General features: G+C 44.3%; 1 protein-coding gene across 2 annotated transcripts in view; it reads left to right on the forward strand.

Annotated features, from left to right (window-relative positions):
- The window catches only part of IGF1R (insulin like growth factor 1 receptor), a 165080-nt gene extending 144427 nt beyond the window's left edge, over nt 1–20653 (forward strand). Inside the window, exons 11-21 of one of the 2 annotated variants that reach the window (XM_057375314.1) lie at nt 105–391; nt 1778–1914; nt 2239–2398; nt 3326–3431; nt 4815–4885; nt 6125–6354; nt 6628–6738; nt 7369–7528; nt 9683–9812; nt 13381–13515; nt 19781–20653. In XM_057375314.1, coding sequence (XP_057231297.1) covers nt 105–391; nt 1778–1914; nt 2239–2398; nt 3326–3431; nt 4815–4885; nt 6125–6354; nt 6628–6738; nt 7369–7528; nt 9683–9812; nt 13381–13515; nt 19781–20147 — 1894 coding nt within the window. In that variant the 3' untranslated portion in view covers nt 20148–20653. The remainder of the gene's footprint in view (nt 1–104; nt 392–1777; nt 1915–2238; nt 2399–3325; nt 3432–4814; nt 4886–6124; nt 6355–6627; nt 6739–7368; nt 7529–9682; nt 9813–13380; nt 13516–19780) is intronic. The other variant, XM_057375315.1, reaches the window with a different exon arrangement.
- The last annotated feature ends 7347 nt before the right edge of the window (nt 20654–28000 follow it).

Here is a 28000-nt window from a genome sequence, read left to right on the forward strand (position 1 = left end):
TAGCTATTGTTTCTTTCACTGGGGTGTTKTGTACAGCTTTCCCGAAGCTGGAGAAGAGTGGGTTTTCTCTAAAGACTTTTTCTGTTGCTGTGTSTGCTCCTCAGGCCCGACAGGAAGCGCAGGGACGTGTTCCGAATCGCCAACGCCACCTTGGCCACTCGGAGCAGGAACGCCACCGGCACCGAGCACTTTGCCAACGCCTCGGACTCCGAGGAGAGCGAGGTGGAATATCCCTTCTTTGAGACCAAGGTGGATGGCAAGGAGAGAACTGTGATCTCCCATCTCCAGCCCTTCACTCTGTACCGCATCGATATCCACAGCTGCAACCACGAGGCCGACACGTTGGGCTGCAGCGCGTCCAACTTCGTGTTCGCCAGAACCATGCCTTCAGGTGTGCTCACCCTTCCTGGGGAGACAGCAAACTCTCCCAAACCAGCTAGAAATACACTGGGATATGGGAAAAAAAAATTCCGTGCAGTAGGATAAATTGGAGCTACATAGATTTTTTTTGTTTCATGCTCTTAACTGTGTGTACTGAGAGCTGTGTTCGAGTCTGTGCTGGGAGCTGGAGAAAGGGACAAGTTGAGTGCCAGGATAATTAGGAGAGATTCTGTTTCCCAGCAATAGAAGTGAGATCCCCAGACATGGTGGGCTGTGAGGTTTTGTTCCTCAGCTCCCTGTGTGCTGAATAGAGACACAGCGACGTTTCTCTGCTAATGTTTGGTTTTGCTGTGTTCACTTGGAACTGTTTGCAGATGTTGGAGTTTTGCTGGTGGGAATGTTTGCCAAATGTTTCTTCTGTGACAGAATGACCATGCATTTGTCCAGCCTGGGAACAGGAGGAATAGTGTGTTTCTTTGTGCCCAATCCCTGGCCTCTAGACTGCTTCAAATAGGAAGCATTGAATGCTGTGCTCGTCTTTGGGACTTTTGCAGATTGTACTTCTGAGAAGAATAGAGATGATTTTATTGTAAGCTCATGTGCATCCAGCAACGAGCTTCTGACTCCAGCAGATGTCTGGGGATATTGGATGCAGAATGGTAGCAATTTTGTTTTGTTTCTGGAAGGAAAGGCTATCATAATCCAGATCCAGCTGTGTCAGTAAAAAAAGTAAAAAGCATTGCTTATTTCAAGGAAATAAGGAAATCTSTGAGATCAGGGGAAAGAAGTGTTCCCAGATTTTTAACACATGGCTCTGAAAATTAAAGGCTAAACAATCCTGTTTTCTTCTGTATCTTTTTGAGGTGTTCTTTTGTCAGCCCAGACTGAAATGGGCTTCATGTTCCTGTTAAATTTTCAGTAAGCCACATAAAATTATTAGGAGCTAAATAGGGATAAAGCAGTTCCTGAAATTGCTGATGAGACTGTTTTAAATGGGGATAGATTTCCTATGRCTGTTTCAGGGAAGGGCTGTCCATGGGGCAGATGTTGTGTGTTTAWAGCCATTTGGTGGGAACAGCTCCCTGCCCCTTTCTGATGTAGGGGAGAATTGGGGAGGGAGAATCAGGTGCTGATGAACAGTTTTTTTTTTGTCACATACTCATACCTGGTGGAGCCGTATGCTCTGTGCTGGCTTTCTGAGAACCAGTGGCTCAGACTGAGCTAATCTCCAGCAGGCYCTTTGCCAGTGGAGTTTGCTCCTTGGATTTGAATGGTTCTTGCTGCAGAGCTTCTGCACCTGAAGAGTATCATGAACCTTCCATTTTCYTCAATTCTTGCCTAAATTCCTGTTTCAGTCATGGCTGTTCTTCTCACATCACCTGCAAATATTTTACAGAGGGAGCAGATAACATTCCAGGAACGGTATCATGGGAAGCAAAAGAGGAAAATACCGTCTAYCTTAAGTGGCTGGAGCCTGCCAATCCAAATGGGCTGATCCTGATGTATGAAATCAAATACGGGCAGCACGGCGAGGTGAGGGTTTGACATCACTGCTCATAACTCTTCATTTATACACAAAGAAGGATCTTTCTTAACATGTTAAGAACATCTTAGCGTGTTCTGTGCAGTGCTGCACAAACAGAAATGGTGATTTCAGACACCCAGCACCTGCCAGCATGTTATTCTCTRTTTCCTTTATTTTGAGTTCTTAAATTCTACGGATCTCCTTACGGTGTTTGAAGTAATACTGATCAGGTGGGGCTTTTAGTTATAAAAATAAGCTTTTCCTGCATCTGTATTGTATTGCTTTCTCCAGAATGTGAAGATATTAACGTGTAAATTGCTTTTTTCTTTTAGGAGAAGCGGGAATGTGTTTCCAGACAGGAATACAAGAAGCTTGGAGGAGCTAAACTAACTCACYTGAACCCTGGAAACTACTCTGCTAGAGTTCAGGCCACTTCCTTAGCTGGGAATGGCTCCTGGACTGAGCCCATCTCTTTCTATGTGCAGCCCAAATGTAAGACAAATGTTTGTTGTCTGTGTCGAATTGAGGGGGTTAATTGTCATTTTAATGGTTTCTGATTTTCACGTGACTGCTTGTCTGAGTCTCTTGCCTGGACTCTGAACAGTCCTCCTGCTTGCTGATGGTTCTTTAGGAATTCTTCCCTGGTCCTTCTTTTTGGGAAGTGTTGACAGCCAGGAGGTGYAGCTCTGTGTGGAATGTGATGTTAGCCATAACAACATGGAGCTGGCATGTACAAAACCTGTGGCAACGAGGCAAACCTGCTTTAAATTGCAAAATAATAGGAGAAGAAAATAATTTGTTTAGGTTTTTGGCTGGCAGGTTGACCTGTTCTGAGTGACATTTGATTAAAAAAATAAGTCCTAATGAAAGAGTAATGCTGGTCCTGACCATGGGAGTCATTTATATTTTGGAATGACATGACCATGGAGACGCTCTTTGAGAACTTCTGTGTTTAGTTATAGTGCAAATACATCCCCAGAAAACTGCAGCTCCATCTTTTGTCCCTTTTTGGTTTTCTGATGGCTGAACTTCGAACAGTTTGAAATAAAGAGCAGTGCATGTATATTCTGAATATAAGCAGCTGCAAGGTGAACAAAAGGTGGAAAAAAAGGTGAATGTGCAAGTGAACAATTGCATATTGTTCACTGAGGAATGTGAGTCCTTTAAGCATAACTTGTGAAAACAAAGCCCAGACAGACACTGTTCTGTACAAAATTAATGCCTTTCAGTGTCTGCTTTCTTGTTTCACTCATCTGCAGTCAGGGAGGGTTTCCGAGTACATTTTTCCACATCAGACAAGAAAATGAGAACTTTGATTTCTTCCCTGTATGGAAATACACTGAGTGGGTTTTGAATGTTTCTTTGTTAGCAAAGGTTTTACAGAAACCCTGATAACAATTGTTTTCTTGTTGGTTACAGCAGCAAACTATGGAAACTTCCTGCACTTGGTAACTGTGCTCCCCATTGTTCTGCTGCTCGTCCTTGGGGCATTGCTGGTAATGCTCTACATCTTTAACAAAAAGAGGTGAGTTGTGTGTGCTGGTGCTAAAACGTGCAGGGGGGAGTTGTTTCTTTTCAAATCTGTGCCCATGGAGTGAGTTAGAAATTAAAAAGAGAAATCACATTCAGAGGAGTGGAGRGGCTGAAGTAGATTCTGTCTCGTTGGTGTGGAAAAGAAGGTGGTTTAGAGTTACCAGCCTCTGGCTGCTGCTGCTGGAGACATGAAGAAGGYTTTTATTGCAGTATCATGTTTGAGTGGGGAGAGGAAGGCTTGTGAGGAACATWGCAGTGGGTAATGGTGACACACACTGGACTTGTGTAATCAGAAGATTYGACTGAAATATGGATCATTATAAATCAAGAAAAGTTAGTTTCATTTAGGTTACTCTGATTCATTTTGAATTCTAGAGGGTTTTTTAAAGTCTTGACATCCACTTGAAAAATTACAGCCTGGCCAAGAACAGTCGTGGGGACTCTTCTGTCAATTTGTTTCCCTCAGTTTTATTTTTTGTAACTGCTGATTTGGTTTTTTTATCTCATTGAAATACATACAAAGAGCTTAATACAAGTCAGTASGAATGTCCAGTCTCGCACATCCTAGTCCTGGGTCTTTATTTAATTACCCTCACATTAATTATGCTCATTGAGTATCCCAGGATTTCCAGCTCTAACTCACTGGTAGCACTGCAGACAGTAGTACCAGTTCTGCTCAAACTCTCCAGAAAGGCTTTGTCTCTTGTGATTACAAAAYCTGCTTTTCCTTTCTTAGGCTCTCTCAAGTGAACTGCCTGATAATTTTTCCTTCTTTGAAGTGTTGTTCTAGCACAAGAATGTTTTTTTCCATGAGAAATGTTTTCTCCGTGAGCTTGGCTCCTGCAAAGCTCTCAAAGTGCATTTATTACGTGTCTTATTCTGAAAATCAGCCCAGTAAAATKGGGAGGTGTGGCATTGTGTGGTTTTAAAATAAAATCATAGAAACACTTAGGAAATATTTGAATGGAATCCCCCACTAGAAAGAGTCCTGTCTTTTGCTGAAAAACTTCTCTCCCACGACAGAGCTGATGATGTTAAAGTGCATTCTCAGCCATGGGTCTCCGGGTTGTATAAAAATACAGCTGCCTTTCTTGAAAGGAGTTGACCCAGCAGCTAAAAGTACCTTGTGTTTACATTATCCTGGTTCTGATTTGGTACAGAGAAGACTCCAGAATTCCTGGGAAGCTATTCTGGACTGTGTTCCCATTGATTATGTGAGGTAGATAAGATCTCAGTTTGCCTCTTTTGTCTGWAAAACTCCACATACAGTAAATAATGTTCTGTGGTTGAGCAAACAGCCGAAAAGCTGTAGAAGAGATGGTCTGAAATGTACTCAGATTTAAAGATTAGAACCTAAAAACCAATGTTTCTGCAGGAACAGTGACAGACTGGGTAATGGAGTACTTTATGCCTCTGTGAACCCCGAGTACTTCAGTGCCTCAGATGGTGAGTGTGACCTTACACCTGCGGTGCTTTTGCTGTTGTGTTCTGTTGGTGTCTGCCTTTGAAAGGTATGAAACTCTGAAAGGCATCTTGTAGAACCACTTTCTCTGTTACATTAGCACACCCATGGAATCCACAGTTGCTAATACGTGAATGTCCCTCGTCTGTTGAAACTGGGGAGTTTTTGAATTGTTTTCCTGTAGTTTTATCCACCTGAGGCAAATTTGCATTCACTAGTTTATCATCTACTCTTCCAGTGATGTTTTCACTGGAATGAAGGAAGAGAGAATGAATTTGTGGTTTTTTAGGTTTGTCCTTTTAAGCTCTGTTTTGCCCTGTTGAAAGCAGAYCCAGTGCTTGAAGAAATCAGAACCTGAGACAAACTTCCTTGAGGCCTCAGTTCTTCAGTTCACGGTTTAGTTTGGTGCTGCTGTTGTAGAATTCTTGCTGGAAAAGTGTTTCCAAAAGCCCCCAGGAGACTGATGGGTTTACCCAGAGTGGCAGCAGACTGTTTAACTGTTATTTTTTRTAGCAACACAGTTAGGGTTAAAGGTCTGTCAGTGTTCATGTTATAATCCTCTATTTTCATGCTGTCATTTCATCCATGCAGAGCATGTGACACAACTGTCCCCTCCTTTGGTGACTGAGAGGCAGCAGCATCAGTGAGTGCTTGGATGTCTCGTTGCCTGAGGCAGTCCTGCCTCCTGGCAGTCACCTTCTGAGAGCTCTCTTCTGCCTCAGATCTAAGAGCTGCAGCAGCAAGTTGTGCCTTTGCTGGTGCAGTGGTGTGTGCACGGGATCAGAACAGTGCCATGCAAAGAGCTGCTGGATCAGAGCCTGCTCCCCTCTGGTCATAAAATCAGTCTGTTAATAGGGAATACAGCAGACACTAAACTGATACAGCTGATCAAATGTGTTTGATGCTGTCAGGGAGAATTAGGAGACCAAGGATTCCAAGAAAAGATTTAACCTAAAGCATTGATTTGAGCCTCTTCCTACCCTGGTTTTGTGCTTTGAAGTTCCTTGTTTTTATCCCGATATGTCAGTACCRTGGTGAGGCTGCTTCAAGTCCATCTACACCTTTCTTTTCTATTTATTTGCATTCCATCATCCCCCTCCCTCTATGGGAATGTCCCTGGACTGTTTGCAGCGTTCTCATTGTGGGGTTTGACCCCTGAAGCTGCTGGGGCATTGCTGTGCTGGGGCAGCAGTGGGACATCACAGCCCSTTCTCTCTCCTCAGTGTACGTTCCGGACGAATGGGAGGTGCCCCGGGAGAAGATCACCATGTGCAGGGAGCTCGGGCAGGGCTCCTTTGGGATGGTGTACGAGGGAATAGCCAAGGGAGTGGTGAAGGACGAGCCCGAGACCAGGGTGGCCATCAAGACGGTCAATGAGTCGGCCAGCATGCGCGAGAGGATCGAGTTCCTGAACGAGGCCTCGGTGATGAAGGAGTTCAATTGTCACCATGTGGTGAGTCCTGAAGATGTGATGGGGCCAGACTCATCCAGCCCTGGTGCTGTTGACACGAGGCTGTTCTGACACATCTGCCCTGACTAAAGTGGGAATTTGGGATTTGAGCTTCGACTCAGCGCAGCTTCATAATATTATTGTGAAACCCCGGTTAGAAAGTGGAACCAAATCTACGCCCAGACCTTTCCCACAGGTTCCCACAGGGCTATGTATCGACATTGATAAATGATAATTAGCTCTGCTTGTACTGAACGTTTGTTTTTCCTCTGTCAGGTTCGGCTGCTTGGTGTTGTTTCTCAGGGCCAGCCTACGCTGGTTATCATGGAGCTGATGACACGTGGGGACCTCAAAAGTTACCTGAGATCATTGAGGCCAGACACAGAGGTGAGTCATGAGTTGCTGGATGTTTATTTCTTCAGTTTGAATCATCTTGAACAAGACAGCCTCACACTGGAAGCAGCAGGCAATTAGCCTTTTCTGCCCTTCTCCTTCAGTCTAAGGGCAAAACGTTGTTTTTTCTGTTCTGTGACCTCCAGCAGCTCTTTCATGGGCAGCCCAGGGTGCCACATGAAATAGGTCCTGTGTCACTGAATCCTCTTGTCCAGATTTGCATTAGATCTCTTGTCTACTTTCTCATCAAGATGTTAAAAAATTGGCTGTTTTAAGAACATATGTTAGGACAGTTGTTGCCTGTTGTGTGTCCTGCCCGTTGCTCCTGCTGGAAAGTAAATACCTGCTCTCTTAGCTCCTGTGCAAACTCTCCTGCACAGGCCATCAGTGTAACAGTAAAATTGTCACATATGATACAGGGCCTGAAGGTTAAAGATGACACCCAGGCCATCCTTGCCACTAACATSACAGCAGCCTGTGTAGATAATGAGCTCAGCAGCTTTTGTCCTTGATCCGAAAATTCCAATGTGGATAAATGAAAGGAACGGAACAGGAGGACAGTGTGTGCACAAGAGAATGAACGTGGTCTGTTAATTAATGCTTGATCTTGCTCATGTTGCTCAGAACAACCCAGGCCAGGCACCCCCGACCCTGAAGAAGATGATCCAGATGGCAGGAGAGATYGCTGATGGCATGGCTTATCTCAACGCCAACAAGTTCGTGCACAGGGACCTGGCTGCCAGGAACTGCATGGTGGCAGAGGACTTCACAGTCAAAATTGGAGGTGGGCTGTCCTAACTCTTACACAGATMATAGAACCCTGAAAAATCGATGCCTTGGAAGGCTTTTAATTTATTYATTTTTTTAAACTGAGCTCTAGTTTAAATGTCTGCAGAATTAAATATGTTTCTTGTGAAGACTTGCTGTGATTTAARACTTGGGAGCAGTTAACACTGAGTGGAAACCTCTGGAATACCCTGCTTGCTGCAGTGAGGCAGTGTGGGTTTAGAAAGAGCTGGTGAGGCCGTGATTTAGGTGCAGGTACTGCAGACATCTGGGTGGATGCTGTAGTTACCAGTGGTGTGGCATTCAACTCTCTGTTCATGCACAAAAATAATTCCACCTCCTGTTTATTGATTCAAGAATGAGAATTTTAGGATTATTTTAAGTGGTATCTGAGTTGGAAGTGGAATGACTTCAGCTGGGTGCTTTCCAGTCTAAACTGGAGTTCTGCTTCCCAGACAGCTGAATGGCTTTTCTTCTGCTCTGCTGTTAGATCACCAAGTGTTTTTTTCCTTTCAGCATCCCTCCAAAATAGTGTCAGATGAGTTTTTTCAGTCTTCTCTCCAGAGAGAGTGATTTTAAGCTGTTGGCTGTTTTTGAGTTGTGCATATTAAAATAACGTGTATAGCAACAGCCTTCTGCTGTAGGAAACTAATTCTTTTTCTCTGAGCTTAACTCAGCTATTTTGATAATTTGTGTAAGTAATCCTGTCATTTGGGATAAAGAAAAAATTATTTCATTTTGAGTCAGTTAATTAGGAAATAAGATCTTTTGGGGATTTTGTGTATTTTCTGCAGGTTTGTGGGAAGTCAGCCTAAATCCTTCCCATTCCAGTTTTCTCCTCCTGCCCCCATGAGCTTGTTTTGCAATTCTTGAAACTGAAAATACAGTGCATTTCTTCCCTTTCACATGTTCATGGTTACCCCAAAAGCATTTTGTAGATGTGCTGCACTGCTCTTGTTTATGTAGCAGCACTGACAATCCCCTCCTGCAGAAACATTTCAGGAGCATCTTGGCTGGAACACGCCAACTCAGACTGTTCAGATCTCAGAGGAAGAGCTTGATGCCACACTCCCCTGTGCTCGCTGCGTCTCTGTTTCTTATTTGCATTACATTTTGAAAGAATCTTCCGTTCAGCCGGGATAAAGTCACCCTGCTGTGTGGGAGTGATGGAGGAGCTGCACAGATGGGCTTTTTAGTCACAATCACCGAGGGGACCGGCGTCCCTGGTACGCAGGGAAGCTTGGGGCTGGTCACCCATCACAGCCTGGTGATAACTGAGAGAGCTGGAGGAGTTCTGTGCACTTCGGGAAAAATAAGGGCCAATTACAGGACTGTGTTGGGACAATGGATTTTGCCCTCTGTGCCAGCAGACAGCTTTTAATATCAATCAGAGGACCAGTGGCCCTGATTTATTAACTTTTTGGTTGGTAACTGGTTTGAATAGGCAAGTCTGARACCTAGCAGTTCTGTCTCAGGCTGATTGCACAGAAAAAGCCMCTGGAATAAATCTGAGGTGCAGTCAAGGGGATGAATATTTTTAGATCCGAGTCTTGCAAATGCTTACGAATTTACAGCTGAGCATGGATATAACCAGAAGTATGTCTTYAATATTTGGGTGTGTTAATCACAAATGAGTAGCATAGTCCTCTGTAGAACTTGAAATGGAATATTGTACAGAAAATATTGTACAGAAATTGGGAATTACCTTTGAAAATAAGAAAAAGAAGACCAAGARATGTATTTCCTTCAATGTGTGAGATTATTCAATTAAACACAATAGTTTTAATTACTAAAGGAGTTCCTTACACTCCTTAAAAAGGAACAAAAATCCTCAAATTCAGGGAACAATAAGTGAATTATATGACCTTCAGAAGACTCGTCTTACMGCAAAGCTTGAGCATAAATGCTGGAACTTTTCACATTTCTATATTTAAACCATTCAGACTTGTCATCCCTGAAGTCAGTGGCACAGTCTGTTGGTGTTGGGAGGGAAGGTCACCAGCCCTGAGGCAGCAGCTGAAGCGTCTGCAAAGTCAAGTGTCGTGGGAACACAGTGCAGATTCCTCACACCCAARTGTGATTCTCTGACTTGTAGGAAGGGGAAATGCTCATCATTTGCTGGTGCAAATTCACAGTATTTCTACCTTTCTAGATTTTGGCATGACGAGAGATATCTACGAGACAGATTATTACCGGAAAGGAGGGAAGGGTTTGCTGCCTGTGCGCTGGATGTCCCCGGAATCGCTGAAAGATGGAGTCTTCACAACACACTCCGACGTCTGGTAACAAAAAAGGGGCTCTGAAAAACTSCTTTAACCCCCTCCTTTCTAGCATCTCATTTTAGTAGACTTAACTAAGTGTATTGCTTCTTCTATCCCTTGAAAGGGAACTCTCTTTTTCCGCTGTGAAATATTCTGCTTTATAGTTCACATTTCAGCAAGAACTCGTGAGGTTAAATTTTGCTCTCAGGGAGAGCAGAATTAAATGGATTTCCAAAACTGGAGGTGGCAGCATGTTTCCTGCTGTTGTAAAATCAGTTGAGCAGTGAAAAACATTACCTTCACCTGGAAGAGCAAGTTGTCATTTTTTAAATTGCCCTCCTTCAAGGAGAGTGTTAAAAGTTGCCAAGAATATAGAAAGGTTCACAGTGCTGACCTGCTTTTCCATCAAAACCTTCTGTGTAAATAACTCCCCTTTCCCCCAGATGGGTTGTGTACACTCACAGGCTTTTCTGGGGAGTTCTCCCTTGTGCATATCCCTCTCCATTTGGAGCTTTGTTTGCTTGTTTTATATACTGCAAGATGCAGAAATGGGGTTTTCTCTCAAAGCACGCTGCATGCTTGCTGKATCTGTGCAGTTATTAATGGAGGCGTGTGCTTGTGGGAAATAATCCCCTGGAACAATTCCCCACACACCCCCCAGCTTTTGGAGATAGGTAGGGAGGACTTGGCAGAAGATGGTTGTGTACTGGCAAAACCTTTCCTCTGTCTTTTATGGTTTCTCTGCCTTCCTAACAAGATGTTTTTACTGCTGATCTGTTACAGAATTGGCAGCTGATTGCCTCCAAATGTCTAGATGTCAGCAGGAATGGTGTTTTAGGAGTAAACTGCATTTTCCTTGAGCAGCTTGAGGAGTTTGGAGTCAGTGGTCTGTAGTTCACAGCACCAGCTCTGAACAAAAAGTTCCTAAGAGGAATTCAAGTGAAAAAGCAAAGCACCAGAATGATGCTTAAATTTTATTTTACATATGGCCAGTAACTTACTTTTGAATCCAGTAACCCTCAGACTTGGACACAGATGAAAACAACCACGTTGAGTTGAAGGGAAACCCTGTATCAGCCATTTATCTGATGGAACAGTGCAGGCATGCTTTTGGCAGTCCCCCCAGTAAAAGAATTTTGGGACTTGTAATGGCTTCACAAAGCAGACAGAAATTTGGACTATATCACTAGAAAATCCCCAGATGCAGAACTGCCTGAGCCTGGAGTGAAGAGCTGGCAGAGCTGCYTGTTCTTACCACACAACAGGAATTGTCAGGTCCACTCATTGCCTCTGARGGGTTGGTTCAGCAGTGGCTCAGGGATTGTGGTGTTGATGTCCCATGCRTGTTCCACGTGTGCTTTCCTTTATTCTGAGCCTGTTAAATAATGTTATTCTTTAAACAGAACTCAAATTCCAAACAAAAAAAAGCCCCAGGTGTGATGCCAAATCAAGTGTCAGAAGTAAATTATTGCTGTGGTTGTTGCAGGAAGTACATGAGCGCTTCGCTAACRAAGAAGAGAGGTTTAGGTTGGATGTTGGGAAGAATTTCTTCCCTGTAAAGGTGGGGAGGGCCTGGCACAGGGTGTCCAGAGAAGCTGTGGCTGCCCCATCCCTGGAAGTGTCCCAAGACCATGGCAGGGAGCTGAAACAAGATGGGCTTTCCAGTCCCTTCCAGCCCAAACCATCCAGGGATTCCATGATTTCRCATTTGTTGGTCCATCAGTCCAAAGCAGGATTGTGCAAACGATATTGCAGTTCATCAGTGCAACAGTCTGAGTGAACATCCTGGCCTGGAAAGTGGTTACTGATCACAGGCTTGGAAAACTGGAGAGAAGGAGCAGTAAAATCTTGACAGATTTTTACTTGAAAGCATAGMGAGGAAAATGTTGTTTTATGGAGAGGAGGCCCATAGCACTCRTGGGTATTTCAGACAGCTCCTCCTTGGGATGCTTTGGCCTCTTAATTGTTAGGAGTGATTTACTCTGAAATTTGGTTCACAGGGATTTTTGTGTGTCTGGAGGCACACAAAAATGGGCTCAACATAAGAAATTTGCTGTTTGTTTAGAACATGTATCCACAGCTACAGAGACATTTCAATCTAAATTCAAAATGTAGCAGAGCTTGACTTTACTCTGCTGAGAAATTCTCTCAATTTYGTTGATCTGCTTATGGCTGAAAGGATCATTCCTTCTCAGTAACTTTTACACCAGGCACTRTATATTGGAGATCTCTCCATGCCAGGAAAAATTTCCTGAATCCTTCTTTTGGTTCAGATTTCAACTCACTCCCTCTAAACCATGGAGCTTGGCTGTTTTGGGGGACCATTTATTTACATCAAACAGTAAACAAAAGGTTGAGATTGTTTTTCCTGCCTTTCTGGTCRAATATTGTGACATGTAGCTCCATGTTCTTTGAGATGGGTTTTAGAAGCCAAGATGTCAAAAAGACAAAACCCTGGTGAGTGGTCAGAGCCCAGGATTTATAAGCTGTAAGGTGAAATGGCAACTGCAGGAAGAGTGTCTGGAGGTTTGAAGGGTGGAGCTTTACTTTAGCAATTCATTCTTTTATTGCTTTTCAGCCTGAAGAATGAGGTAATTAGACAGGGGTGTTTTTGTTGTACTTAGGGAAGGAGGACATTTTAAAATTAATGTAATACTGTTCAGGGTGAGGGTGGATTTCTATAAATAAGTCCTCAGCATCCTGCATTCGTTCAGCGCTGGTAGTTGTCTGGAAGGARCAACCTGAGTTTATTTGTTGGGATAATCTGATGAGTAGGTGTGCAAGACTTGTCCCTGTTATCCCTGCAGTGATCAAAGAAGCTTCAAAGGCACCCAAATGTTGAGCTGACCCCTTGTCCCTCCCTCCCCTGAAAGGAAAACAATTTCAAGGCAGTTTGTGGCTTCTGGCTCCAGATGCAAACCAGTTTAGATCCCAGAGTTAGCTGAAAGATAAAACCACTGGGCCATAACTGGCTGATGATGCTGGACTCCTGTTTTYGTAACACCCCCCCAGTGGAACTGCGTGTTTTTCACTCAGCTTGACTCAGCATTTTACCAGACGAGTCAGGCAGCATCGAGATTTTCCTTCTTTGCCCAGCAGCTCTAAAAGTAGATGACTCTTCAGTGCAGACAATTTGAGCTGTGTCTGCTCAATAAACTAATTTTAAATGGAGATATTTTTAGCAAGTGTCAATACTTACGTCCAAACTACCCAATTACATAACTATGCTTATCTTCCTTCACCAGTAATCAATTCCTATTATTAGACAAACTGCTTTTTTTTTCACTTCTGCTGTCCTTTGTAGTTATCTGGAAGGAGCTGGAAGCTCTCTTTCAAGAGCATATTTACATAAATGTTGCAAAGGGSTGGTAACTGAGTTTTCCTCACCTGTTTTCTCACTGGAGTAGAGGTGTTTGAAGTCAGCTGTCTCTTGAGRGAGGTGTTGTGACTGTCACCACGAGCATGTGGTTTTTGAGCAACTGGAATTGTTTGGTAAAAGCAAATACCTATGGACAGCCAGAACTCAGCATCTTGTAAGAAGCAGACCTTGTAGAGATGTGTGGAGATGACTCTGTGCTTTTTGCTGCAGGTCCTTCGGAGTGGTGCTGTGGGAGATCGCCACGCTGGCCGAGCAGCCGTACCAGGGCATGACCAACGAGCAGGTGCTGCGTTTTGTCATGGAAGGGGGGCTGCTGGAGAAGCCAGACAATTGTCCTGACATGCTGTAAGTGCCACCACCGCCCTGAGGGCACAGCTTGTTCTTCCTGAGCTCTGCTTTCCACGGGAGGGGCTGCTGGAGGGTGACAGTCGTGGGTGGTGCTGCTCACACAGTCGCTGTCAATCCAGGGTTTGATGGTAGTGAGACATTCCAGAAAACAACTTTGCTTGACTTTTCAAACTTCTCCACCTCACTAGGCTACTTCAACCCCCTAACCCACCGCCTAAGCGTCACAAAAACTCTAAGCGGAGGCCAAAACATCGCYTCCCACCTAATCGACCTTTCCTGATTCAAAATGCTAGGACCAGAAGGATTAGCCACCCTACAATTAAAGGCATCCAAGGCAGCAACCACCCAGCCAGAGTCTCACCTTGGGCTGTCTTATCTTCTCCTATAAGGAAGCAACACCCAGTCTTTGTGTTCCTGAATAAAATTAGACTTAATAAAAATGTCACTTAATAAGTGACGTTTGCTACATCAGGAGGCTCTGTGCCTAAATCTGTCACTTGTGCTTAAAGGAATTCTGTTGAGCATAAAGAGAAAAAAGAGCATGGGACAAGCTGAAATGTGTGTAAACACTGGAATTTGACTTTTTAGTTYAGCATACAGATTAATCAATGTATCTGAAGCTGGGTTGGATCTGTTTTAGTCACAGCAGTCATCCCACTGAGACAAACAAATCTCCCCTGCTAACAGTTTCCTTCCCTGCAAGCACAGGGAGAGGCTTTCCACAGAAAAACCTCTCCCTGCCCCAGGATCGACCCAAAGCCTTGCAGCAGCAGAGGGTGTGCAGTGCAGCAGCCTCAGTTTTTAGCTTTACATTACTGAAATACTTCTGCTGGCCTTTGTGTACAGCAGTTTCAGTTGTTCAGACTTCATTGCTTTGATATACTTCCCAARCTGACTTTTGGGAAGGAAATACCGTGTCTTGCAGTTATTGAAATTTGTTGGAGGCCCACAGAAGGGATACAATCACTTAAGGGCCTCAGCTGCTTGGGATTCTTAGGAAAATAGCTTTTTTGGCTGGAGCCTGGCTGCGGTTTCAGATGACAGGCAGTGTTGTTTTGTTGTTTGAGGGGGGTGGGTGGTATATGCAGGGGGAGGTGTAGCTGCCATGTGATTCCCTGGTTTCACATTCCTTCCCTTTCACGATGCTGTGGAGAATTCCTGGCAGTGGCATTGACTGGACATTGTTTAATGTGGTCAGAGCTGTGTAATGGGGGTGGGCACAAGTGAGGAAAGTGGGGGATGTGACAGGTTCAGCTCCCTGGGCTCACAGGAAAAAACACCTCTGAAGTGAGAACAAACTCACTGGGGAGAGATGCAGCATCAGAAATTGCGGGGTGACCTGTGTGGTGTGAGCAGGGCTGGGAGGGGAGGCACGGCCAGGAGCTCTCTCCACTGCAGCTCWCCCAGTCCTCCTTCCTCCCCTCCTCAGGGAATCTCCTCTCCTCCAGCCTCTTGCTGCTGCATGAATCCACTTGCAAGGTCCTGGCTTTGGGAGCTCAGAGAACTTGGTGAAAGTGTGGCAGGGCAAATCTTTGCACCGGTGTGTAACAGCCAAAGCCTTTCCTGTGCTGCTTCTCATGAAGAAGCTGTTCACACATTGGTTCAGGCCAGCAGGATTCAGCCTGACAGTGCAGAGGTGCAGAATCAAAAAAATCTGCATTTGAGTTGCACTGCTTCGCTCTGTCAGATGAAGGAATGAAGCTGAACTCAGACCTAAGCACGTCCACTTTTGTGGTGATTTYTTTGTTTGCTTTTTTTGAGTGATACAGTTGCGTGTAAAACATCCTGGTTTTATCCCAAATGTAAAAAAGACAAACAACAAAAAAAAAAGAATGTATTGACCTTATTGTGACTTGCTTTTGCTCTCTTTCAGCTTGTTTTGTCTTTGTTTTAGTGCAGACACCCAAATCTGCTGAAATTCAAATAGGCACTTGTAGGAACAACAGTAGGGAGCTCCAGGACTAACCTTCACCTTTGCTCCCTGCACTCGCACTTGGCATTCAAAAATCCTCTTTTGTGTCTCTTTTGTGTTCTGTGGTTCTTTTTTCTCTGCTTGTTTTTGCTGCTTTCCCTGCCCAGGGTGCTGTGACAGTGCTGTGCCACCCTCGGTGACCTCCCCACTGCTGCCAGTCCTCATCATACCCTGTTGCTGCTGGCAGGATCACAGACCTGCTCCATAGGCACAACTCCTCTCCCGGGCTCAGGAACCTCCTGCTCAGCTGAGGACCTACAGGAAAACAGGACATGGGCAGAAAAGTGTTTCTAATGGTTTCCAAGAGCCCTGAAATTGCGTGTGGACCTTACCCTTCTTCCCAGTATGTTCCAGGCCACTGCTTTCTCCAGTGCTTTGTGAAGCCCTTTATAAAACAAAGGATCCTCTCTTTTGTGGAGATTGCTAAAAGGTTGTGTTTAAAGACATGTTCCTTGGCATGTCTGTGCTGGTGGGAGCTACTTTTTAGGCAGCACAAATTCTTACTGGTGGAGACTGGTCTGTGATACTTGGGTATTGACTCCCAATATTAACTCAAGATGTCCCAAATGCAAAGCCCACCTGCTGCAGGGACATCACTGTGCTTGGGCTTGGTGCTGCCTGGAAGTGGGTGAATAGGGGAGCTCTGTGCTCCTGTGTCTCACGTGGTCACTACAAATGCACAAGTACTTTGTTTTTGAAATCACTTTGACTTGGAAGCAGCTGAAATTCTGGTCAAAAAACATCAGTGGACCTGTCTGTGGAGAGAAGGGAGTGTGTGACACAGAGAAGCCTTCAGGGCAGGTGGAGGAGGTAACTGCTGTGGGGAGGCGAAGATGAGAACAGAAGGAAGCACCTTGCTGTCAATAAATCTGCAGTTTTTAGCCGTGCTGTGATGTGATGTTGACACAGCCCTGCACSCTCCAGCCACAGAGCAGGGACTCCCCAAAGCTCCTCATGTTTCCCCTGTGAATTCTGCATGGTGCAGGCAGGCTTGGACCCTCGGTGCCTCCATCCCTGCCTGGAGCCCTGGCAGCAGTGGGTCAGTGGCTCTCAGGTGGAATGGACAGTTCTGCTCTGCAATGGGCTGTGTCCAGTGCTTGGGCAAAGGGGGATTTTCATTTTGGAGGTGGTGAATCCCTGTGAAAGGGCGCAGCACAAAGGGGAGGGTATTTCTGGAGGTTCTTTACTCTTGCACAGGGTGAAACAAGCCTTGGTTGTGTTGATGCTACACCCTCCTGGCATAGTTCGCGTGGCTTTGCAGACAGAACCATGCAATAAGACAGATGGTTCAGTAAGACGGTGCCAGGAGAAGCTTTGCTGTTTTTCTCCTCCTCCTGTGCACTCARTGATGTTTTTATGTCCTCCCATTGTTATGGCACCGCTCATCAGGTGACGGCTGCGTGGCACCGCGCTTTGGTACAGCTGAAGCTCTCAGACAGTGTGTTCCCGTGGGGCTTTTAAAAGTTGTGGAGGCTGGAATTCCACTCTGTTTTTGAAGCAGKATTGCTTCCCCCACATGCATTGTAGATGACTAGACTATTTACGCAGTGCTGATTTCCCTTTGTTCCTGCCTAGAGCCCGGGCTCTGCTGGCAGCACACGGCACCAGCAGGGGAGGAGAGGTTCCTTTGCTTCTCCCCACCGAATCGAGTGTATTGCAAAGCACAAATGGAATGCAGCTCCTATAGGAACTTTCCATTTTCTGCCTTTTTTATTGTCTCAGTGCAAAACAGGCCTTGGTTTCTGCTCGGTTCCTTGAGCTAAAGATGCGTAGAGGGATGCTGGCAATTCCCCTATCCCATGATGGTGCCTCCAGCTCCCTGGAGATCACTTGCTACCAGTCGGGAACGTACTTTATAAATCTGCTCAGGTTGTATTAAAAGCCTGTAAATTCCTCTATTGTCTATTGGAAAGGTTTTTATTTTGTTTAGGATAATGTAAACAAGGTCTGCGAACACACAGAGTTAAAAAGGGGGAAAAAAATCCTTTTATGGGAACTCTGTAGGGTTTTTAAATCTGGAATGGCTTAAAAGAAACATCACATGTCCTTGTTTGTGCTGATGTCACATGCATTACTCYGCTGCTTGTGGTATCTCCTTAGCATTGCCCTTAGGCCTCGGGGCACAATGCCAGTGAATATCCAGAGTTCCTGGCTCCAGCCAAGCTTCTATTCAGGGACGCAGCAGTCAGCTGGAAGGGAAACAGCAATGAAGTAACAGAAATGGATTTTATATATTTATGTCTCAAGCTTTCCTCCCCGCTYGTGGGTGAGGGTACGGCACAGTTTTACAGTCTGGCTTCGCTTTTGCTCTGAAAGGCTTTTCACAGGCTCAAAAACAAGCAGGAGCTGGGCTGTGTTTACGTGTCTACGTGCGGTTACAATGCAGCATTGAGTACCCGGGGACTTCTCCCAGCACAGACTGGTTTTGCCAGCTCTTGTTGGGTGTCACAAGGCCATTCTCAGGTGGCTGACGTTGGTTCACGTGGAGCGGTGCCAGTGCAGCTCTGGCAGGAATATTGGGCACTTTAGATGCACTTGAGTGAAGATTGCTTTGGGTTTGSTTGAAGCACTCAGCAGTGTTTGCAGCCCAAACACAGCAACTTGCCCTCTCTGCTGGTTCACATCAGCTGAGAACACAGTGAAGATGCAACAGGATTTCCCAATTTCTCGAGTTTCTGGGGAGGGGCTTTCTTTGCTGTTGTTTGGTTTCAGATCAAAGCTCCTGGACTCTCCGGACCCACCATGGGCTGCAAAGCCTCGGGTTTTCCAGCTCTGTGCCAGTCCTAGAACAAACCTTGCAGCTGGAAGGTTTGTTCTAGAGCAGGGACATGACTTTGGGGATGGACTTAGGTCCTATTCAAAAACAGAGTAATTTTAAAAGTATTTTTTAAATTTGTTTTTGTCTTTCTAATTTAAAAATACAGTTTTTTTCCAGGCTGGTGCAATAGCCTGGTGGAAGCTCAGGGCACAAGGCAGTGAGAGCTAATGAAAGGGTCAAATAGAATTGCTCGTTTGAGCTCTGCAAATCTGTGGAAATTGGAAATACGGTATTGTTGTTCTCTAGAATTAAAGCTAAAGGTTTAGGTGACCTGGCTTAAGGGAAGGCTGGCAGAGGTGGGAAATGAACCCCGGCAAGCCAAGGGGCTCTGACTGGGGCTGCAGGTCCCAGTGCTGGCAGGTGAGTCAGAGGTGTGAAGGATTCTCCAGTGCATTCCCTTCACTGAGAGATCTTTCTTGGCTTTATTTTATTTTTAGATCCATTCTTACTCTAACACAGAGTAGTAGTWTTGGCCAGCAGTGACTTCCTCCACACAGCGTGTTCCTCTGAGCACTGTGTACACAGAGGATTGGCTCAAAGAATTAATGCTAATCTTCCTTTTCTTATTTAAATTTGTCCTATTACTGCGCTRTGTTAACAGAAGACATCCCTATTCCACCTTCACAGACGGTGAAATCCTTTCTTGTGTTATGTTTAAAGCTCAGGGCGATCTCCTGGGAATATCCAATTTTGCTGTGTCATGAAAATGCTGTTTTCATTATGTCTGTATTACTGTTTCATTTTGTGGTTTTGTTTTGCCAGCATGGRACATTGTACAGATCTAATCATGGATGTGCTTGAGCAGATGATCTCACACTCTGTAAAATATTAATGCATCCCTGGCCGTAAATGAAAACAACCTAATTTTAAAATAAAGAGATTAGAGAATGTCTTTGAGATTGGCAAATGTCCGCTGGGTATTACAATTAATTTTAATGTAATTTTCTTCTTTCAGGAGAAAAAGGCGGTGCTTTACCTTGCATGTATTTCCCCTCTTTTAATTTTTTTCCAAGTCAGTATTGATGGGGTGGGATGAGTTGTTTGAAAAAGATGCTCCAAGAGGCACAGTCACGTAGCTGAGTAAGCACAGGGCAATTTAGAGGAAAAAGAGAAATACCAAGTCAGAATAAAAGTATGAAGTGGTTCTGAATGTCAGGTACCCATGAGACGGAAGGTGTCTGTGTGGGAGGGAGAGGAAAGGGCGAGGTGGGAGGTATGGGAGTAAATGGATGATGAGAAGGAAGGAAGGAATGTGCTACAGAGATTGACAGCATGTTCTGAGTTGCAAGGGACCCACCAGGGTCATGAAGTAAAAGCCCTGTTATGGGTATTGACCCCACAGCCCTGGGGATCTCGGCCTGTGCAAGTTTTGCCTTGCACTGGAACAGAACGATTCTCTCAAACATACGGTCTGACCCAGCCTCACCTCTAGAACACCTCAGTAAATGTTTTTCCTGTTGTTCCGTGCCCAGGTTCGAACTGATGCGCATGTGCTGGCAGTACAACCCCAAAATGAGACCCTCCTTCCTGGAAATCATCGGGAGCATCAAAGACGAGCTGGACCCAGCCTTCAAAGAGGTCTCCTTCTTCTACAGTGAAGAGAACAAGCCTCCAGACACAGAGGAGCTTGACCTGGAGACTGAAAACATGGAGAGCATTCCTTTAGACCCCTCCTCCACCCTGCAACCCACTGACAAGCACTCAGGACACAAGGCCGAGAACGGCCCCGGCGTRGTGGTGCTCCGGGCCAGCTTCGAGGAGCGACAGCCGTACGCGCACATGAACGGGGGCCGCAAGAACGAGAGGGCTCTGCCGCTGCCCCAGTCCTCGGCCTGCTGATCCTCGCAGAAACAAAACACACACAAACACAGGCATTGGGGGAAGAAAGAAAGAAAATCACAATATATTCAAAAGCCTACTGTACCTCAGTGGATCTTCAGAACTGCCATAGCTGCACTTGGGAGAACCCTTTTTTCAGTAAACAAGTTACCATATTTTTCTTTTTTTTTATTTTTTTTTCAATATGCAAGCAGATGTTTGTTTCAGTCAAGGACTCCAGTCATGGGGCACACAGTTGGCCTTTTAAAACTCTTAATGTTAACACTTAATAGCAACAGAAAACTTGAGATCTGATGTCTCTCTCTCCTCTYTCCTCTCTCTTCTTTCTCTTTCTTTCTGTCTCTCTTTTTGCTTCATAATGGGAAACATATCTGCGTGCAAGTTCAACCGTACAGCACTTTTATCAGATCAAAGATATCGCAGGCCAGGTGGTTCCCGGTACCCCTGCAAGCACCTGCCGAACACTGTAGGTCTTTATAAAAAAAAACCAACACAAAACAAAAAAAAAAAAAAACACAAACAAAAAAGAACCCACACACAAAAAAACCCTAAAGTAAAAAAGACTGGATTTTTAACGTTGCTCTTTAATCTTTTTAGGAACATGTAAAAGAATAAAAAAGGGCCATCATTTGTCCAAGGCTGTTACCATTTTCAACGCTGCCAAAATTTGCCAAAAAATGAACTCTTTGTTTTTTGTTTTCGTTTGTTTTTTTGGTTTCTTCTTTTATTTTTTGTAGTCGTGGAAGGAGCACAGTAATCAACTGCTCTGTTCAAAACTGATCCTGACCAATATGTTCTATTCAGTCATGCACTGGTATTTAAAAAAAATATTAAAAAGAAATCAAATTGTCTAGATCTTTTTTCAAAACTGGACAAAATGTGATTTTTATTTTCTTTTTCTTGTGATGGAGAAGATAAAAGGGATGGGGTAAAGAACCAGCCCTCCCTCCACCCCTGTCCCCATCCCAATGAATTCTGGACAAAACTGGCAGTGGTGAGCTAAACAAACGTGCATTTCGTACAAAAAAAGGCAACCGCCCGCCAAAAATGAATTATGAAAAACCTGAAAATAAGCGGCCGAGATCTCCATCGTTGCAGCCTGCCTTCCTTCACAGGCTTGCAAGGAAAAAACACCTAGAAACATAAATTGGAGAAGACAAAAAAAAGCAGTAACCGGAATCAAGTACATGATGCTTTGTTGACCTTTTCTCTTTATTATTAAGACTTCTCGAAGGGTCTTGCAGTTCTATGTTAGACCATGGATCATTTGCATACACATTGTCTTTTGTGTCACTTTTATAACTTTTTTACGGTTCAGATACTCATCTATATGTCTGTACAGAAAAAAGCTGCTATTTTTTTTGTTCTTTATCTTTGTGGATTTAATCTATGAAAACCTTCAGGTCTGCCCTCCTTCCCTTCCCTTCCCCTTCCACTTCAACAAATTTTCTTATGCTTTGTACTAGAGTGTGTAACTTTTACTTCTTCCTTCCCAGTAACTGATACCTTTCATATGATTTGCCATGAACTGTTTAATGCCTTTTTATAAATACATTTCCTCCTTTTTTTTTTTTTTTTTTTTTTTTTTTTTTTTTTTTTTTTTTTTTTTTTTTTTTTCCCATTAGTTGTTTTACAGCATCTTGGCTGTGTGGGCTACAGGGCTTTGGAGGGGGACAAGGAGAAAGAAGGGACACCCCGCACGGGAACACTCTGGCAGTGCTGTGGTGTGGTGTTTTTAAGGCCCAGTTTTCCTTCCTTCCCACTAACCTCTGCCCAGACAGCGCGCGAGTCTCTTACAGTGCAAGGCGTGATACAAACTCAGGTCAGAAACAAAAGGTTAAACTATTTAGTGCATTCTTGTTCAGTGTTTATATTCATTGTTGTACAAGGGTCCCGCCCCTCCTGCCCTCCCTGCTTGTTCTGGTCGTGGCACACATCCACCCGCCCATCCCCACACAGACACACACACACATACACCACACATGTATTCTTTATAAATTATTAGTTGGATACAACAGCAGACACCAGGCCTTTGGGTCACTGATCCTTAAAAAGACTATTTTAACCCTTCCACCCGCTGATCAGGAGCTGTGCCAGGTGCAGCTGGCGATGCCAGGCATTCCTAGGGTGGCCATTGATCACCTGGCTCCAGCCAGCCCCAGCTCTTCACCTTCCTGATGGGGAAGCCCTGGTGGAGGGGAGCCCTCGTGGAGGGCACCTGGGCTGCACTTCCACCCCCAGTGAAGAAAACCACCCCGACCGTAGGGAAGCCCCCGCGCCATTTCCACAGAAAGCTCGGAGCTGGGGCCGGCGGCTTGGCTGGCAAACAGTGAAGCGTTGGCAGCTATGGAAACCCCTRCAAGTCCGAGCTTGTGGCTTAAATCATAGACCAAACCTCAGAACAAAAGAAGAGTGAGCTTGTTTGYTCAGTTGCAGAAGCCTTGGTGAGAGGGGAAGGAGGGGCCGTCAGGAAGTCGACACCCAAGGAGTCGCACCAGTTGCTCATCTTACCTTAGTTCCAGTCTAGGCCTTTGTTTAGCACTGATCCAACRAAACGATGGCAGGAAGAGGTGGTTCTGGGATGGAAATGTTCRAATCTTTGGAGTAAGAACAGTGAACTAAAATATACTGATTGCTAGTTTTGACTGGAGATTTTTACAAGTTTGTAGTGCTTTTTGCTTGTGTAGTTTAGGTCCCATTATCTTCTCTTGCCTCTGTCCCATAGTTATTTTTCCCTTTTGAAAATGAAAAAGACAAAAAAGTTAATTAAGAAGGTATTCTATGTAGGATTTTTTATTTATTTTTGTGATATCAGTTTAAATCACTGTAGAGATGCCCCATAATGAATTTAAATACTGAGATAAGGGTTTTAGAGTATGACAGGGGGACAGTTTTTGATTTTTTTTTTTTTTCAAACATTTATCTACCTCACTCTTATTTTTTTATATGTGTGTATATAAAAAAAATACATCTCACATTTCTCAGCAGCCAATAAATGCCGTTGATACTGGTAACCTCTCACTCCATATACCACATGCTCTAGGTTCTGGAGGGGAACAATCACTGCCTGTCACAGAGGGTCACCTCAGAATATTTGCCTCAATTCCAAGAGGTTTCTCCAATTTTCTGTTTAGCTTCTTTGTGAGGAGAAATCCAAGAATTGTCTGACTTAGGTGACCGTTCTTTAAGGAGACACAGGGGCTTTTTAATGTGCTGTCACAGCAGYCCTTGGGTCAGCAGCAGAGTTCTGCGTGTTTGGATGAGTGGAAATGCAGCTGACATGATACAGGAACTTCAAATTGTGAGTATTTCCTGACATCTGTTACAGAAATCAAATGTTTACAATATTTGAAGGTCCAGAAGAAATACTAAAGGGAATGGTCTTTCTGTTTGTCCTGTAGAATGGGCTAAGTCATTCCTGCCAGTTCTTGCTCAGATGTCACAAACATCAAAAAGCTATTTGGCTGAATCGGAACCCAAAAATAAATTGGCTCATATGTATGGCATCGCTTTCTTGACCAAAACCTGTCACAGGCTGCCTGATGATAATACTGCATCAAATTTACAGCTTTCAGTCTTTGCTGCTTCTGTTTGATGAGAGCACTGATTTGTCTTGATTTTTTTTTTKTTTCCAAAACTACCATTGAATTTCTTTTAATGTGCCAGTAAAATGTCAGTTCCCTTTTCTTCCCCTGTTCATACACATTATAACTGTGGATTCTGATGGACCAGCCATCACATTTTAACTGCCCTCTGATGGTGCCTAACTGGTTTACAATCACACAGGACTAACAGGAGCTTGCCATCAATTTGATGTATAATGTTTCCTTTTTCCCAGCTCTGGCAGCTGTTYGTGCAGGTGTTGGTTGTGGTATCTGAGTAATGTGGTGCTTGGCTACTTGGAGTTGTACATGGCCCCTTGGATACAAGCGCTGTGGTTAATTACTACAGTTTGTCTTTGGAGGGAGTGTTTCTCCCTAGTCCTGAGAAACCAACAAAATTGGAAGTTTTCACAAGATTGGTTTGATTTTCCATGTTTGATGATGTTCCAGTGACCTTTGGGTGCAGTGGCTGTTCCCCTCCCTTGCACATATTGATTACCACAACTGGAGATCCTCAGATCTTTCAGCTGGCTAGGAGGGTTTTGTTAAAACTGTCCGAGTTACTGGTTTGTAGAATTGTACCTAGGTGGTTTTACAATGCATTAGGAAGAAACACTAATGACGTAGCATCACGAGAAGCATTTCAAAAGCACTTCAGTAGAAGACAGCCACGAGGCCTCGCGTCCGTGCGCGTGATGGCAGTCAGCTCTCCTGGACCAAACCACCTTCATGATACCATTGTGTTCTGTGTTTGCAGTTCAAGCTTAATTCCTTTTTTTGTTCTGTTTCCATAGCTTTTTTTTGTTGTGTTTTGTGCATTTTGAATAGCTTTATTCACATGGGTTTTTCATGCAGACTTCCCTTGGACAGTAAATCGAGTTGTTTGTGCATGTGAACAACTGAGAATTAATGTTGGCTTGATAGAGTCATAATATGGTTTGTAATGTTGTTCTTCCCTGAGACCACTGGCTTGTCTGGTATGGAAAATTTATTTAGAACTTCAGCTATGTTTGAATAAAGTTAAAGTAATCCARTTTGTTTATAAATTAAACACAAAAGCCCACCCAGCCCTGAAAACCAGCATTCTGACAAATGGCACCAAGATGTTTCGATGCAGTGGGATAAGGAGTCGGCGTCGCCGAGGAGAGCAGGCGGCTGGGATTGCAGGGCTTGGCCAGGGGTCTGTCCTGACTGGTATTTCAGAGTGCCTGTGCCAGAGGAGGTGGTTTGGTTGCTGTGGTTGCAAGGGAACACGACTCCTGTGCAAACACAGCCATGGCACTGAATCAGATGCTCCTTGGGGGGGTGATAAACSAGAGGCAGCAGCCGAGCACGGTGCAAGGTGTGGAGCCACGCTGTGTGATGCCCCTGCTCCTCCCAGCTGGTGCCAAGTGCTCTCTGGTTCCAGGTGTGGCCGCACTCRTGTTCCTCTTGGTCTCCTAAAACAAAGGAAAGCAAGCCCAGTTTGCCCAGGACAGCTGGTGACCAGAGGGAGCTGCTGCCAGGCCCTCTGGAAACGGCTGAGGGGTGTCCGGTTCAGTTGGAGTCAAAGTGAACAGCACTCTTGTTGGTGTAACTCCATACATATATATCTATTTATACATATATATATCTGCATATGTATATCTATAATATAGATATATATATTTAAACCCTTTTCATTCCATTAGTACAAATAACACTTGTTTCCTGTTATTATTTTGTTTGTCAACCGTGCATTCAATCACTGGGCTGAACAACTTTGGAGGAAGGCGCAAAGGGATCCACTCCTTACTAACCAGTGATAAAGCCAGATATTGCAACTTAACCCATGAGTAGATGTGCAAACAAGGATTGAAGAATGGTGTATAGAAASAACACAAGTGGCCAGGGGTGCTGAAGATACAGAACTCAAGTAGGCAGGAGGGCTTTGAAGGACACCTTATACAGAACTGGTTGCTCAGAGAGCTGAACAGCCTCTGMCRTGGAGCAGCCGGGTCAGTCAGCACMAAGTTTGTGGGGRGACACCTGAAAACAAAGGACATGGCAGTGGGGATTCATAGAGGCACAGGGCTTGGCAGCAGTGTGAGGGACTATCCCGAGCTTCATCTGTGGGATAGCATCAGCGCTCAGCTGTCACAATTCTGCCCGTTGGGTCTTGTGAATAAACCTCTGGACTTTGCAGCTGGAGCAGTAAATTCCTTACCAGGAACGTGACAGTGGCTGGTCAGCGGCCTGTATGGATCTGTCTCACCTACAGTCGGCCTGTTCCGCAAGTACCTTAGGACTTCACTAGTTTGTGTGTGTGCATATGCGTGTGTGTGTGTGCTCATTTATTTTTTTGGGGTATGCCTTCTGTTGATTAGTAACCATTAATTAGCATTTTCAATAGGGCTTTAAGTCCAGTAGATTACGGGTAGTCAGTTGACGAAGATCTGGTTTACAAGAACTAATTAAATGTTTCATTGCATTTTGTAAGTGCATAGAATGATTTTATAAAATGTTTGTAGTTTATAAATGCCTAAAATATAATTTAAGGGCACTTTTCTGTGTCTGTGTGTGGGTGTGTCTGTCAGTGATCAGTTTTTCCATGGTACCAGTTACTAGTTAGCTTTACAATATGCCAAAAAGGAATCGCTGACTGGTCCAATTCATGGCTTTTCCCTCTGCCCCGTCCCGCCCAAGCTTTGTGACCCAGTATACAGTGAGGGAGTAAAGGAGTTGGAAAAATGTTCTGTATCTTCAGTATCCTGGTCTTCCAGAGCCCTCTGGTTGGGGTGGGATCATCGTAGCTGGTCATTTCACTTTACTGTCTAGGGCAGTTACCTCCATGGATGACAGAACCTCACTGGTCGGGCAAACAGAGYGGGGTTTGCTGCTCCCCGGGGCCGCTCGGCTCCTGCGCCACGGTGCCCTCGTGCTCTGAAGGATTCGACTGCCTAAGGGAAAGAGGGAAGATGCTTTTCATAGTTACTATTGAAGAACTCTCTGCAAATTTCTTATCACTTTAAATGTTTGTGTGCAGCCTCTAAAGCTGTTGAGCACCATTGGAAGCTTTGTTGAAATGAGCAAGGCAGGGTCCCTATTTATTGTTATTTAAGAATATTGAAGATCCAACCCCTCTGCTATGGACAGGGACACCTTTTACTTCTGTTTTCTGAACCAGTGAGGTTTGAGATGAAAGGATTGGCCAGAGTTTGTCTACCTCTGGGACAAAAACAAAACTAGAAAGTGCTAAGGAATGGATGCAGTTGCAAATACATTTTCCAGTTTTTCTTGTTTAAATTTTTTTAAGAGAAAATTAAACAATAACATGGCCAATTTATTACATAAAAAGACTTGCTGTGTATAAATTATTCCTAAAGAAATTCCTGTGTTTATATTAAAATGAATCAGTAGATAAAAAAAATTTCAAAATGTTTTTGTATATTCTGTTGTAAGAATTTATTCCTGTTATTGCGATATACTCGGGATTCTTTACATTATGAAAAGAAGAAACTTTGTCTATTTTGAATGGCTGAAGCTAAGGCTCCTTTAGTTTCTCTTACTCTGCTTTTTTCTAGTAGTTTCAGTACTACATGATTTAAGTTAAATAAAAGAATTCTGTATGCATTTGCCTGTTTCTGATTTTGTTGCTCCCTATGCAAAACAAGCACAGGTTAAAAAGCTCACACTAAAGTTGCTCTGGTTTTCCTGTGCCCTTTTTGGCTGCATTTAATTGAGCAACTCTTAGCAGTGGTCAGTAGTGCCATTGTTCAGTTGATATCAAAAGCATTTCATCCAGTGACACCGAGCTTTTGGATCCTTTCTGGCTGAGATCTGAGCAGTTCTGCACGAGACGGTTCCTGTGAATAAGGTGAGCATTGTTAGTTATTTATTTACCTGCACAGCAATCCCCAGATGAGGCATTCAGCCAGCCAGCACCTGGTTATCAGCTTTCTGTAACACTGCAAAAGATGATGGCAAGAAATCCAGCATTATCTTGGCATTCCTGTTTCCTCAGACTCTTGTCATCAGCRTGTATTCTAAAATCAAGGCTTGATGGTGGCCCAAAGCCCCATCAGCTGCCTGTGTTATGTTTGTCTCTTGTCCTTTTTACTGATGGTGCTTGAGAAACAGGCTTTTGTTTCCTCAGGAAATCCCAGGTGTCCAGATGAAGCTGCTGCTGTCCTGTCCTGACTGATTCCATCCTTGTGTCCTGGCAGCAGGATTACAGGGGAGAGCAGGGACATTGCCTGTGTGTAAAGAGGCAGTGCTGTGACACTCCGGCAC

Source organism: Malurus melanocephalus, unplaced genomic scaffold (genome assembly GCF_030028575.1).
Source record: "Malurus melanocephalus ecotype Western Australia unplaced genomic scaffold, MMel_1.1 scaffold_244, whole genome shotgun sequence".
Taxonomy (NCBI): Eukaryota; Metazoa; Chordata; class Aves; order Passeriformes; family Maluridae; genus Malurus; species Malurus melanocephalus.